The sequence below is a fragment of the Sciurus vulgaris genome (assembly GCF_902686455.1).
Source record: "Sciurus vulgaris genome assembly, chromosome: 3".
In the NCBI taxonomy this organism is placed as follows: domain Eukaryota; kingdom Metazoa; phylum Chordata; class Mammalia; order Rodentia; family Sciuridae; genus Sciurus; species Sciurus vulgaris.
This window is the reverse complement of record NC_136463.1, coordinates 156,000,531-156,015,297: the sequence shown is the minus strand read 5'-3', so window position 1 is coordinate 156,015,297 and position 14,767 is coordinate 156,000,531. Positions and strand designations below refer to the sequence as shown.

Here is a 14,767-nt window from a genome sequence, read left to right as displayed (position 1 = left end):
AAGCAAACCAAACTCAGGATGAGCCTGAGCTGATAAAATGTAGACTTTCCCAGCATAACCTTTCTGTGTATTTATCAAGTCCTTTGAAGCATAATCTTTGAGGTTTAGTGTCTCAAATATTCAATTAAAAGAATTATGAAAAATGAAATTAGGCTTTTTCATCTTATTTTTACAGTTTTATAAATACATTGAGAAAATTTAAAAAATAAATACTCTAAATACTACTATTAAAACCATTATAGAACATCATCTTTAGAGGCCATATATTAACCTTATGAGAGCCCATTCAAATTTAGTTACTTGTATTTTACATTTCAGGGAAGGAATAATTATAAGCAATCTATTTTTAAAATGAGACTTTTTAAAAAATGAACAGTGATTTAGAACAAGGAGAATTTAAAAGTATACTAATCAGTAAGAGGAGCTTCACTGATGATGCCAAGACTGTGGTTACCAAATAACTATCAGTCCACTAGTCTCAGAAAGTTAAAAGAATTGGATTTTTGTTACTTTTTCAAATTTAAAAAAAAAAAAATCACCATATGATACTATGCCAAGAAAATGTAGAAAATTAAGACAGATAGTTTAAAAATATAATTTGTTCTTTGTTTTTGACCACAAGGGTGCTTTACCCCCAGTCCTTTTCATTTTGAGATAGGGTCTTGCTAAATTGTTTACAGCCTTGCTAAGGTGCTGAGAGTGGCCTTGAACTTTGAATCTTCCTGCTTCAGCCTCCACAGTTGATGGGATTACAGGCATGAGATACCACACCCAACTAATTTGTGCTTAATGTGCAATACAAAACATCTATTTGGTTTACTTGCTTATTGGAAACTACACTTAAACTTTGCAGTTATTTTCTTGCCCCCTTTTTTTGGGGGAAGGGGGGTCCTTGCTAAAGTAAACATTAAAGATTGCTTAAAATAAAATTCAAAAATAGACTCTTGCTACTGCCCCTTATTTATAGTTTACTAAAACCCCACCACATTTGTATTCTTCTGAAGATTTATGATAAGCTATAAATTAACTCATTTAGAGAACAAGTGCTTTGGTTTTTCTTTTGCAGTATTACCATCCCAACTTTGTTTTTTTCACTGTTTCTTTTTAGTGGCTTATAATAATAGGACTTAAGCCTGACAGTTTCTCTTTGTAAAACAGCACACACATTCTCTAGCTAATGTAACTATATAAATTCCTTTAACTAATATAACTATAGTTACATTTCTTGGAATCAACACTGAAGTTTATGAACTTTATTTTTAAAAAGGCACAGCTGTAAGAAACTTTGATCAATAAAATGAAGGCTGTTTTCTTCTCAAGTAATTGTACTTAAATGCCACATTACCCAATGCCTTACCAAACTAGGTGTATGCATATATTGTAAATGTATAAGCACAAATATATGTAGATATGTCTCTTCTTTACTACAAAGGTGATTCATATTTATATTTTTAAAAAGACTATTAACTTGCAGTTAGCTCTATGTGTTAATATGACTCTCCTCACTGCTAACAAGGTAAGTCAGTATTTGTATTGCTTTGCTGATTAAATTAAGCAAGTACAAGAAGCCAGTCAAGGTGGCACACTTTTACAATCCCAGGTACTCAGGATGCTGAGGCAGGAAGATTCCAAGTTCAAAGCCAGCCCGGCCAATTTAGTAAGACCTTGTCTCAAATAAGAAAAGGCTTAAATATATGCCTAGCATGTGTGAGGTTCTGGGTTCAATCCCCACTCCTGAAAGCAAGCAAGCAAGCAGATAGATGATTGATAGATAGATAGATAGATAGATAGATAGATAGATAGATAGATAGATAGATAGATAAAAAATTAAAGAAAAAGAAACATTGTGAATCAATGGGCTTTTGGTTATTCCCAGATTCAAGTGTCTTTTAATACTTGTTTCTAAAATTATCCCATTAGGAAACATCCGCAGTGCTCCTAGGACTTACATTAGACATTGGGTGCTCTATACTTTAATTCCTATGTTAAGTGCCTGTTTTCAAACTCAAAATTGTACATCAGTGAAAGCTCTGCTAGATTTACACCTCACAGGTCCCCACTGACTTGTGGGGACAAGCATACATCAATGACAAGGCTCCAATTGCAAAATGCAGACTAATGAAGTACACACTGACATCATTTTGATAAATCAGGGAATTAGCTACTTGAGAAAGCATAACATTTTCTAATTTTAAATAAGAAAAAACAAGGACCATTATAGGACCAATAGGAGAAATACAGGAAACTTATATAATATTCCAAAGCAAAAAAAATGAAGATACATCTAATAGCCTTAGAGCACTGGTTCACAAAGCATTAGGCCTCATAAAAAGAGCCTTACAAATTAAAAGACTATGGTTGAGGCTGGAGGCTCAATGGTAGAGTGCTTGTCTAATATTCTCAAAGCCTTGGGTTTGATTCCCAGCACCTCAAAAACAAAAATAAAGCACAGTTTAATTAAAAAGTATCTTAGTGTAGAAAAACACTCTAATTAATCAACTAACAAACTGGCTACGCTCTTTAAAGAATTACCAAATCCCTGGAGAAGAAACACAACTTAAGAGTACAAAACAAAAAAATCACGACTAAATTACCTCCCACCTATCCGTGAATGCCCAACAAGCCCAACTCACCTGGCTTCTATGAATGTGAAACAGTTTCATTAAAATCATTCCAGGGCTGGGGTAGTGGCTTAGTGGTAGAGCGCTTGCCTAGCATGTGTGAGGCCCTGGGTTCGATCCTCAGCACCACATAAAAATAAAATAAAGGTATTGTGTCCAACTATAACTAAAACAAAATATTTTAAAAAATAATTCCATAAAGTAGAATATATTTCTATATTAACATATATTCTCAAGTATGTGAATCAGATTTACAAAGAAAGAAAAGGTGAAATAAGAATTTAAAATTGATTGAATATGTGCTTAAACAGTCTTCAAATAATTCTTCCTACAGGGTTCTCATAGAACAATTTTGGTGAGTGCACATACACAGTATCAAATATCTTTCCCTGCACATTCTTACTATATAGCATGTACATCTGGTCTCAAGCTGTACCACTGAAGCATCTCTCACAGCTCAATTATGGGTGGGTCCAACCTACTTTGTACTGACATCAATCTTCAAAACTCTACATAAAGAGAAAGGAAGGATCATAAGGGCCATAAACAATAATTATCTAGAGAAATATGAAATGGGCTGTATCTAATAAACTAAAATTTTAAGAATAAAAAATGTATTTAAGAGCCAAACATGGTGATGCACACCTGTAGTCCCAGATAATCAGGACCTGAGGCAGGAGGATTGAGTACATAAGTTCAAGACAAACCTGAGAAACATAGTGAGACTTCATTTCAAAAACAGAAATTAAAAAAAAAAAAGACAACAGAAATAAGCAAACAACAACAAAAACAAACAAATGCACTCAAGTACAAAATAGTACTTGAAGAAATGTGGGTTTTAGAAAACATGGTTTACAAACAGGATGTGTGACTAATGGCAGGCAGTTTTGTCAACATTTGAAGTGCAAATAAGTTTTTAAAAATGGTATTACCTAAAATACTGTTATCAAAGACCGCAGTAAGAAAAGTGTATTTCAACTAAAGCAGGCTGATATTCACACTGTGGTTTGCACTAGTTAGACTACAAATACAGCATTTAATTTACAAGAGGAAGCCAGAAGAGTAAAGAAATTTGGATAAAGGGATAAGGAATTCATTCAACATTTAGTTACTAAGCAATAGTTTCAGAATATAATATAAAAGACTGACAATATTTCAGGTTCTCATGTATTTATATTACAATGGGAATATCCTTCCTTCCCTTTTCCCCCCACCAAAAAAAGAGAAGACCAAGGAGGGAAAGAGAAAAAAATTTTTACATCTGAAGAAAGTAGGATAAGAAAATAGAAAGAACATGAAACTCATAGTCAAAAAATTCAAATCCCATGTTGGCCTTGGTTTCATATGCAAAACACATATGGAAAATGATCACCAATTTTATTTTGTAAGTGATTATAACATCAAGTGAGATATAGATACAAATGCATTACTTAAGTCATAAATGTTTACGTAGAAAGAGGATCAAATTTCTTTCTTGTGTATGATTCCAAAGTACGTAACTAAGGTTTCACCAATAGGCAGTAGCCACAGTGGAAAAATGTCAGTTCCATGAAAGCCAAGACTTTTCAAAGATGGAATGGGTCCCCTAATGTTTGATGCGCGTGAGCACAGGCTTAGTAGCCTTAGGAAAAATTCAGAAAAACATTAACAAGTTGATAGAACATGTCTAATTTTGTGCTCGTCCTCTCCAGGGAATAAGCAAAACAATGATTATGCTAGATTAGTTTTTCCTGTATGTAATGCAATTCTTTATTATAATTGCTTTGGATCAATTTCTCCAGGTCCCAGTTTTCCCATCAGAGGTCTGCTGTAAGAACTGAATAAAACAGTTACCTAGCACAAAGCAGCTTCATGGTCACCCAACTTCTCATTATTTGTAATTCATAGAGTAAGGTTGTCTCATAAAACAAAAAGGAAATACTGTTCACCACATTTTTTTTATGCAGCATTGGGCTCACACAAGCTAGGCAAGCACTTTGAATTATACCTCTAGCCCTACAATATTTTTAAAAGCAAATACCACTAGCATATTCAAAAGAATTCTGTTCAGAAAAAGACAAGTTCTACAATTTTATAGGGATATCAGGTATTGATTAAAAAAAAAATAAGAGGGGGGGTAGGTAGAGTATTGTTAGCAACCTAGTATTTATTCATTCAACAAATAGTACTAACCACCCATCACGTGTGAATTATTTGTAATTGAAGGGTTTCTTAATTGAAGGTTTTTAGTTAGATACATTCTATGAAATGCAAAAAAAAAAAAAAAAAATCTAACCTGGATTCTGGCTATAAAAAGGTCCTCCATTCAGTTGATTCTGAAGGCTTGTTTGTGAAGTTATGGAAGGAGGGCGTCTATAGGGCAAGGAGCCCCCTATTGTTGGCGGGGTATGGCGAGAAGCAGGTCTATTCATGCTGTAGAACTGAACAGGATGACCTGGAAAGGGGATAGAACATAAATCTATCATTAAAATAAGATCTCAGATAATGAAATACATATGTACATTGCTTAAATCTTAATAAGATTAAAAATAACAATATTTAGCTAATGTATTTTCTATCTGAAAAACACTAGATTGCAATTATTGCTCAGCTGTCATTATATCAAAGTGCAAAAATAAGAAAGTAACTAAAAACCTAATTGTTTGAAAAAGCTACATATAAGTAAATTACCAATTAACATTAGAATTTTTTAAACTAATTATCTAATGGGGTTTCAAAATCATCACAACTAATTAAATTTTATGACCTCATCTATAGTTTGAATGCATCCACCAAAGCTTACGTACGAGTTGAAAACTTAATCCCCAATGAGTGTTAAGAAGTGGAATATTTAAGACATATTTATGGTCACAAGAGCTCTGCCCCCATGAATGGATTATGTAGTTATCATAGGAATGGGTTAGCTGCTGTGGGAGTGGGTTAGTTATCATGGGAATAGGTTCCTCATAAAAGGAGGAGTTTGGCCCTCTTCACTCTCTCCTTTTCTCTCATATACTTACACTCTGATCATGTATGCGTTAACTTCCACCATATTATGACATATGTAGCCCCTAGATATTGGACCTCCCAGCCTCCAGAACTGCAAGTCAAATAAATTTCTATTGTTTATAAATTACCCAGTCTGTTACTCTGGTTGAAGCAGGAAAAAAAAAAAAAAAAAAGAGGAAAGAGGACTAAGACAGCCTTCTCACTCCAAAAAAAGCAGTCGCTATACACTGGAAATCAAACTTGAGATTAAGAATGACAATGGGAAAGCAAAAGAAAAAATGTTTCATACACAGTCTTTTTTCCAAAATAATAAATGATGAAAATAATAATAGAACTAAGGTAGAAAAGAAATTTGTTTAAAGGAAAACAGTATTTCAGCAAAAAGTCTGACAACGTAATTCCAAATCAAACACATTTTTATTCAATCAAAAATATCCATCTCTAGGGGCTGGGGATATAGCTCCGTTGGTAGAGTGCTTGCTTTGTAAGCACAAGGCCCTGGGTTCAATCCCCAGCACCGGGGAAAAAAAAAATCCATCTCTAAATATCAATTTTATTTGAGGTCATGAAATCTATAACCACACATAAAACTAAGATACAAAAAGTGAATCAAAATATCTTATTTGTAACATTATTTCAACCTGTTAATCACTAATTTCACTAAATTTTGCTCTCTTCAGAGTTCAGTTGCTGATGCCAGTAAAGACACACATCCCTAATCCATCCAATTTCCTAATACAATTCAGTTCCTAAATTTTACCATAACTTTATCCCCCCACTTAGCTGCCATTCAGCTGAGGATCTTCTCTTACAGGCACCACTGAAGCTCTCATGAGAGGATACTCCAGCAGGCAACAGGGCAAGTAAGTGAGAAAGAAGAAGAGGAGGGAAGAGAAGTAAAAGAGGAGGAGAGGACAGGGAGAAGGGAAAGGAAAGCAAAAAAGGCAAAGGAGGAAAGAAAGACATGAAAAGTAAAATAGTTTACATAACTAAAACTGTTCTTCAGGAATCCCATAAATTTATAAAACCTAGATTCAAATGGAGTCACATATAAAGAATATTATAAAAGCACTCAAGATTTACTATAGCATTTAATCTTCTTACATATACATTAAAACCTATAACTCAATTCTGTTGTATAAAATCATAGCACTCAAGCTTAGACATAATTCACTATGAATTAAGAAATTTTTAACCATGATAAAAGGTAAACTTGTAAACTAATAAACTATTATTTAAAAGGCACACTTTAGTCATTTGAACCACTATACACAATACATTCTTAGCATTTTAGTAATAAAATCTATACTAAAATAATACAAGCCTAAGTTGATGATTAACATCATTATGGATCATACAGTTAGATCCAGTCTAAAATCTCATGTTGTAAACCTGCAGGGACACTATCCACAATACTTAGAGATTTATTTTGTTTGAGGTTAAAGGGGGGGGAAAAAAAAGCTAATTTCAGAGGCCTAACTATAAAACCTGAAATTAAAAACTTCCAGGGCTGACGTTGTGGCTCAGTGGTAGAATGCTCGCCTAGCATGCGTGAGGCCCTGGGTTTGATCCTCAGCACCATATTTAAAAAAAAAAAAAAAAAAAAAAGATATTATGCCCACCTACAACTTAAAAAAAAAAAATCTTAAAAAGAGAGCATCCCTAAAAATAAAGACTAATATCCTTAACCAATTAAAAAAAATTTTTTTTAAACTTCCTACTTTGTGTACAATCAGAGAAAGGAAAGTTATGCTCCACTTGCGTATAAATGAATCAAAAATTTAAAAAAAAACAAACTTCCTAACACAAAACAAAATCTTTTTTTTTTTTTTTTTTTTGGGGGGGCGGTGATACTAGGCATTTAACCTCTTGGGCACTCTACCATGAGCTATACCCCAGCCCTTTTTGTTTTTTATTTGAGATGGGATCTTGATATATTGCCTGGGCTGGCCTTCAACTTGCAATCCTCCTGAGTCAGCCTCTGAAATCACTGGGATTACAGACATGTGCCATCTTGCCCAGCAAAAACATTTTTATGACCGTGGGTAAAAAGGTAAAAAGTTCTCATAAAAGTATATACCCATAAAAGAGAAATAATGACAAACGAGATTTAATAAAAATGAAGAACTTTTCTTATTTGAAAGACACCATTAAGAATATGAAATAATCAAATCATAAAATGGAAGAAAATATGTGCAACTCACATAATTGATAAAGGATTCAAAATATAAAAATTCCATGAATGAGCTCAATGCAAGGAACTTTCCTCTTGGCACTACCTTCATAGTGTCCCAGAGATTTTGATATGTTGTATCACTACTCTCCTTTACCTCTGTATATTTATTTCATCTCTGATTTCTTCTGTTATCCATTCATCATTCAACAGAGTATTATTTAGTCTCCAGGTGTTAACAGTAACTTTTATTTTTTATTCTACCATTGATATCCAATTTTATTCCATTATGAACTGATAGGATGCAGGATATTATCTCTATTTTTTTGTATTTGCTAAGAATTGCCTTGTGGCATAAGATATGGTCTATTTCAGAGAAGGATGATGTACTGCTGAGAAGAAAGTATATTTGCTCATTGATGGATGAAATATTCTATATATGTCTGTTACATCTAAATTATTGATTGTTATTATTTAGATCTAGAGTTTCTTTGTTTAGTTTTTGTTTGGAAGATCTATCCAGTAGTGAAAGAGATGTGTAAAACTCACCAAGCATTATTGTGTTGTGGTCTATTTGATTCTTAAAGTTGAGAAGGGTTTGTTTGATGTACGTAGATACTTAGATGCTCCCTTGTTTGGGGCATAAATATTTATGATTGTTATGTTTTGTTGATGTATAATTCCCTTACGTAATATGAAACGTCCTTCTTTGTCTCTTTGATTAACTCTGGCTTGAAGTCTACTTTATCTGGTATGAGGACAGAAACCTCTGTGATCCATTTGAGTAATATATTTTTCCCATTAGCAATTAGAGAAATGCAAATCAAAACTATTCTAAGATTTCATTTACCCCAGTGAGAATGGCAATTATCAAGAATACAAACAATAATAAATGTTGGCGAGGATGTGGGTGAAAAGGTACACTCATAAATTGCTGATGGGACTGCAAATTGGTGCAACTACTTTGGAAAGTGGTATGGAGATTCCTTAGAAAACTTGGAATGGAACCACCATTTGACCCAGCTATCCCACTTCTTGGTTTACATCCAAAAGACTTAAAATCGGCTTATTACACAATCTTTATAGCAGTTCAATTCACTATAGCTAAACTATGGAACCAACCTTAGGTGCCCTTCAACAGATGAATTAAAAAAAAGTAGAGTGTGTGTGTGTGTGTGTGATGGAATACTACTCAGCCTTAAAGAGGAATAAAATTATGGCATGCTGCAGGAAAGTGGATGGGGCTGGAGAATATCATGCTAAGTGAAATAAGCCAATCCCAAAAAATCAAAAGCTGAATGTTTTCTCTGATATGTGGCTGCTAATTCACAATGGGAGGGCCAGGGAAGAACAGAGTTACTTTAGGTAAAGGAGAGTGAAGGGAGGGGAGGGGGTACGGGGACAGGAAGGATAGTACAGTGAAACAGACATTATTCCCCATATACATATACAACTATACAACTGGTGGTATTCTACATCATGTATAACCAGAAGAATGAGAAATTATGCTCCATTACATATGATGTATCGAAGTGCATTCTATTGTCATGTATAACTATTAAAACAAATTTTAAAAATTTAAAAAAAAAATTACTTGAGCATTCACTATATGCATGGTATTCATTCTCCTGAATGCTGGAGAAATGAAAATAAGCCCAAAGGAGAAGTCTCTATTTTTATGGAGATTATCTTCTAGTGGAGAAGACAGGTAATAAACAACTTTACAATGTACAAAAAGGGGCTTGACTTGTGGCCAGTAGTAGAGCATTTGCCTACCATGTGTGAGGCACTGGGTTCAATTCGCAGCACCACATATAAATAAATGAGTAAAATAAATGTCCATTAACATCTAAAAGAATTTTTTTTAATTTTTTTGAAAATGTGCAAAAAAAAAAAAAGAACTCTACCACTCCACCAAAAGGGTGGGGGGCATTAAAAAGTAGGGGAACAAAACATTTGAATAGACACTTTACTAAAGAAGATACAGAAGACAAACACATGAAAAGATGCTCAACATCATTATTCATTAGGGAAGGGAAATCAAAACCACATGGAAAAATCACCATGCACTTATTCAAATAGCTATTTTTTTTTTTTTAATGACAGTACCAAGTGCTGAAAGGATGCAGCTGAAAATCACATACACTACTAGTTGGACACAAAACTTTACAGTTACTTTGGAAAACAATTTGGAGGATTCTTTAAGAAGTCGAACATTAACTTACAATGCACCCTAGCAAACCTAATCCCTATTTTACTTAAATGAAATAAAACCTATGTTTACTCATAAACTTTCAAACACTCATGAACATTCAAAATGGAAAATAATCCAAATGCCCTTCAACCAGGAAAGGGACAAATTGCAGTACAGCCATACAAAAGAACACTAGTCAGTAATAAAAATGAACAAATACCTAAACATGCAACAACTGAACAAATCTCAAATGCATCTGACCAAAACACCAGACTGAAAAGGATACCTAAAGTTAAAACTTTAGGGATAAAAGAACAGATCTGGGGTTACCATAGGCTAGGGGAAGGACTGACATCTTGGGGATGATAGAACTGTTCTATATCTTGATTATGGTGGTGGTTACACAATTGTACGTTTGCCAAAACTCAGACAAGTATAATATAAAAGGCAAATTTTACTTTATATAAATTATACCTTAATAAAAAGAAAAAAGTACTTGATGACTCAAAGACATTGTAAAATAAAAAAGACTATACTGATGTAAATAAGGTATTTATCTTGCTTTTTGTTCTTTAAAAAAACCCACAATTTATTTGTTCACATAACAAATGTTTATTTATTTAACACTATGAATACTAAATTATTTAACACTATGAACACTAAATTATCATTTCATTACTAAAATGTTGATTCTTTGGGTGATCTGTCCTTTCTAATTCTGCAGCCAGTTTCAAGATGCATTCTTTACTGATACAGGAGCACAAGAAGATTCCTACATTTATTTTTATATATATATTTTTAGTTGTAGATGGATACAATGCCTTTATTTTATTTATTTTTATGTGTTTCTGAGGATCAAACCCAGTGCTTCACACTTGCTAGGCAAGTGTTCTACCACTCGGCTACAACTCCAGCCCAGATTACTATGTTTAATAAGCAGTCTGGTCTAACCACGTCGTTGTACACAGAACAGGGGGGGAAAAAAAAAAAGCCTGTGTTACATTTATCTCCTACAGAAAGCTTTCCTTTATAAGTGCTATTACAGAGGTTATCCCAAAAGAACACCATCCAAAATCAAATTTAGCTAAAAGTATCATTCTTAAAACGTGTAAATATCTTTTTATGGAGGCAGAGCTGAATATTTATTCTGTGAAAGCACTTCACTGGCAAGCAAAACAAAAAGGTGATGTGTGTCCAAACACACATTTTATAATATACAAGAACCTGTTTACTAACCAGCATCATCTTAACTGCTCAAATATATTTTATAGCAATTGGGATTTTTACCTGGTGCCTCATCATCAAAACATATTTTAGGTTGCAATTTTAAAACACTAAAATACCAGTCAACTTAAACCTGAAATCCTTTAAAAGTCCATTACCCTATGAATTTCCATGGCTGCTAAAATAAGTAACAGATTACTATTAAAGACATAGAGAGGGGCTGAGGTTGTGGCTCAGTGGTAGAGCACTTGACTAGATGTGGGAGGCACTGGGTTCAATTCTCAGCACCACCTATGAATAAATGAATAAAATAAAGGTCCATCAACATCTAAAAAAATTTTTTAAAAAGACATAGAGGCTTTCAATTTGTTATATAAAATATTTCCAATGAAATATACCTTAGAATTATTGTCAGAGACTTCTTGTTAACTGCACCACCTGTAACTGTTAAAGGAGACTGCACTGTGTTCTCATTTCTTGTGCTCTTACTTGAGAAAATTTCAGGCAAGACAAGAGACTTAGTAAAAGTATAACAAAGTTTACTAGAAGGAAAAAGAGAAGGGGGCCAAAAGGCATTCTCGAGAGAGAGGGTAGGGTCCTCTCAGAGAGTAAATTAATGATGACATGCTCCCTTTGTTTTTAATTTTTTCCATTTTCCTGAGTCCTGGAATCTTTGGTCAGAAAAGTACCCACCTTCCCCTTTCAGGGTAACTTAGGTTCTTAGCCACAAGGAGAAGTCTTAAATTCCTCAGGCCTGAGAGAATAGCCAGGTCCCGAGATACTAGCCCAGAGGATTACAGGTTATTTGAGGAGGAATGATTTAGGGGCCAGAGTGGCCTTAAGAGGCATATAGGTGGGAGCCAGTACAGTATCCCCTAATATCATGTTTCTAGGCTCAAGCCTATCTCTTATTATCTCAATATATATGTATGTATGTATGTATGTATGTATGTATGTATGTATGTATGTATGTACGTACGTACTGGAGATTGAACACAGGAACACTTTACTACTGAGCTACATCTCCAGTCCTTTTGTGTTTTATTTTGAGGCAGGGTCTCACTAAATTGCTTAGGGCCTCACTAAGTTGCTGAGGCTGGCCTCTAACTTATAATCCTCCTGCCTCAGTCTCCTGAGTTGCTGGGATTGCAGGTGTGTGCTACTGTGTCTGGTCTCATAACAATATTTATAATGACAACCTCTCAAAACTGTATAGAAGGTAGCTCCATACTAAATTCACAAATCTTTGATATAATGAAATTCAAGCAATTAAAAATGTATACTTGTGCTACCCTATTAGAAAAATGTATGAGAAACTTTATTCTGATTTTCTCAGGAAATTTATGTCCCTTTCTAGTTAGTTTTTTTTTTTTTTTTTTTGTTTTTTTTTTTTTGCGGTGCTGGGATTGAACCCAGGGCCTCGTGCCTGCGAGGCAAGCACTCTACCAACTGAGCTATATTCCCAGCCCCAGCATTCTTTTCTTTTTTTTTTTTGGGGGGGGGGGGCGCCCACTGGAGATTGAACCCAGGGGTGCCTTACCACTGAGCTAAGTCCTCAGCCCTTTTTTTTTTTTAAAGACAGAATCTTACTAAGTTGCTAAGGTTAGCCTTGAACTTGCAATCCTCCCGCCTCAGCCTCCCAAGTCGCTGGGATTACAAGTTTTCATATTTTTTTTTTAATGCAGTAGTACAAACAAACCAACCAAACAAACAATAACAAAATCATAAAGCTGGAGATCCAAGTAAGAGAATAGTCAAATGACTGGATCTACCTGCCAATAAATAAGCCAATACTCACCTGTAGGGGGATTAGAAGAAACAACAGGGGGAGTTGGAGAAGTGAAGCCATCAGCAAGGGTCTGGGCACCCCCAGCAGCAGCGTCTGGGGCAGTGGAGGAGGGAACAGTAGCAGGAACAAGAGGGGCAGGGGCAGATGCAGAAGTAGCAGGAAGGGGAGGAGTGCCAGAGGAGCCAGCAGGGGCTGAGGGAAAGAGGAGTAAGAGGCAGCATTAATGAGGCAGTCACGTTAGGCAGGGTTAGAAAAGGCATTAGAGTATCTGATGTTAGCTGTTCAGTGCTTTACCATTAACCAAAAGAACAGGGAGGTGGGGAGAAAAAAAGACTGAAGCTTATGTTAAAGGTTATTAGGTATGCAGAAAATAATTCAAGATGCTCAGGATAACGTACAAAATTTTTAATTCATTAAAAACAAAGTTTCTTTGTTATTCAAAGACCACAATCTGTAAGAAAAGTGCTCCCTGTACATTGTTAATTTTAGTATAAGACACCATTAATAGTAAACAAAACTAAACATAATATACTAAAAAAATCAGTATTCTATTTGAATCATGTAAATCAGAAAATGACATACACTCATACACTCAAAGTTAAGTAAAAAAGAACTTAAATCTTTTAAAAGATATCATCTAAAGGCTGGGGGCTTTAGCACAGAGGTGGAATGCTTGCCTATAGGGTACAGGGACCAATTTAAACCTGAAGTACAAAAAAAAAAAAAAAAAAACCCAGGTCTTACATACTTGTTATAAGTAAATTAAATATGTAATAGTCTATCCTGATGTCCTTTGTGTCATGCTTTTAAAACTAAGTTTTAACTTTGTATGCCCTCAGATCAAATAAGCACATTTTTTCATTTCAGAGAAAAAAGGGTAGCATTTCAGAGACTATTAAATTCCAGGAGTCCACTAAATTTAATGGTAAAAACTATTTTGCCATCCTTTATCACTAGTATGATTCTCATACCAAGTCCCCCCATGTCCAAAGATATATGCTGTCATAACACTAGCTGGAATTAAACATATAAACTCATATGAAAGTGGCACCTGAAACCTCAAAGCACCAACTGAGCCACAGCACCAAAGACAAAACCAAAGAACAGAAAAGTACAAAAAGAGCAAAAATGTACAAATCATTTGGTTAAAAATAACAAATACATAAAGACTTCCCAAATTTTATGGAGTTTTAAGAGAATAAAAAGTCCTGATTAAGAAGAAAGCTTACTCTAATTACATTAAAATCAAATTCAAATTCACAAAAGAAAAGCAAAGATTAAGTATGATTAATGTTTTACCTGGAAACACACTGGGAGGAGATGGAGTAGGAACAGCAATTGGAACCCCCACACTCCCACTTCCACTGTTCTCCCGACTACTGCTCCGACTACTTGGGTGACTTCCTCCACTACTCCCACTGCTGCTAAAGAAATAAGAGCCACCAAAACATGAGTATTTATATAGTAAGGTATCATCGGCATTTCCAAAAACTTGTTGAAATAAAAATAGCTATAAGAAAGACAATTCAAAAAACTTCCCCTTTAAATACAAATTTCTTAATAAAGTTGGTGGGGGAAGCTGAGTTCAGTAAGCTTGTTTTGATACTTTTTAATAAGCTGTGTTAAACTGAAAAAGAAGAAAAAAAATTCTCTATAAATATAAGTGAAAAATGTTGGAGCTCAACAAATCAAAATAACAAGTTACCTTCTTATATTCCAGTTTAATGCCCATCTGAAGAAACTTCTTTTACAATAAAAACATTTTTCTAAACAAATTA

General features: G+C 34.3%; 1 protein-coding gene across 50 annotated transcripts in view; it reads right to left on the bottom strand.

Moving 5' to 3' along the window:
• Nucleotides 1-14,767, bottom strand: part of ABI2 (abl interactor 2) — a 125,249-nt gene that overhangs the window by 39,383 nt on the left and 71,099 nt on the right. For 17 of the 50 annotated variants that reach the window (XR_013762343.1, XM_079130649.1, XM_079130619.1 and 14 more), the window contains 3 exons: nucleotides 14,289-14,413; nucleotides 12,999-13,181; nucleotides 4,897-5,055 (listed from right to left, as the gene is read on the bottom strand). Coding sequence is in view for 49 of the 50 variants with exons in the window: in XM_079130649.1 (XP_078986775.1) it covers nucleotides 4,897-5,055; nucleotides 12,999-13,181; nucleotides 14,289-14,413 (467 nt within the window). In the remaining variant the exon portion in view is untranslated. The remainder of the gene's footprint in view (nucleotides 1-4,896; nucleotides 5,056-12,998; nucleotides 13,182-14,288; nucleotides 14,414-14,767) is intronic. The other 33 variants (XM_079130603.1, XM_079130620.1, XM_079130601.1 and 30 more) reach the window with 3 other exon arrangements.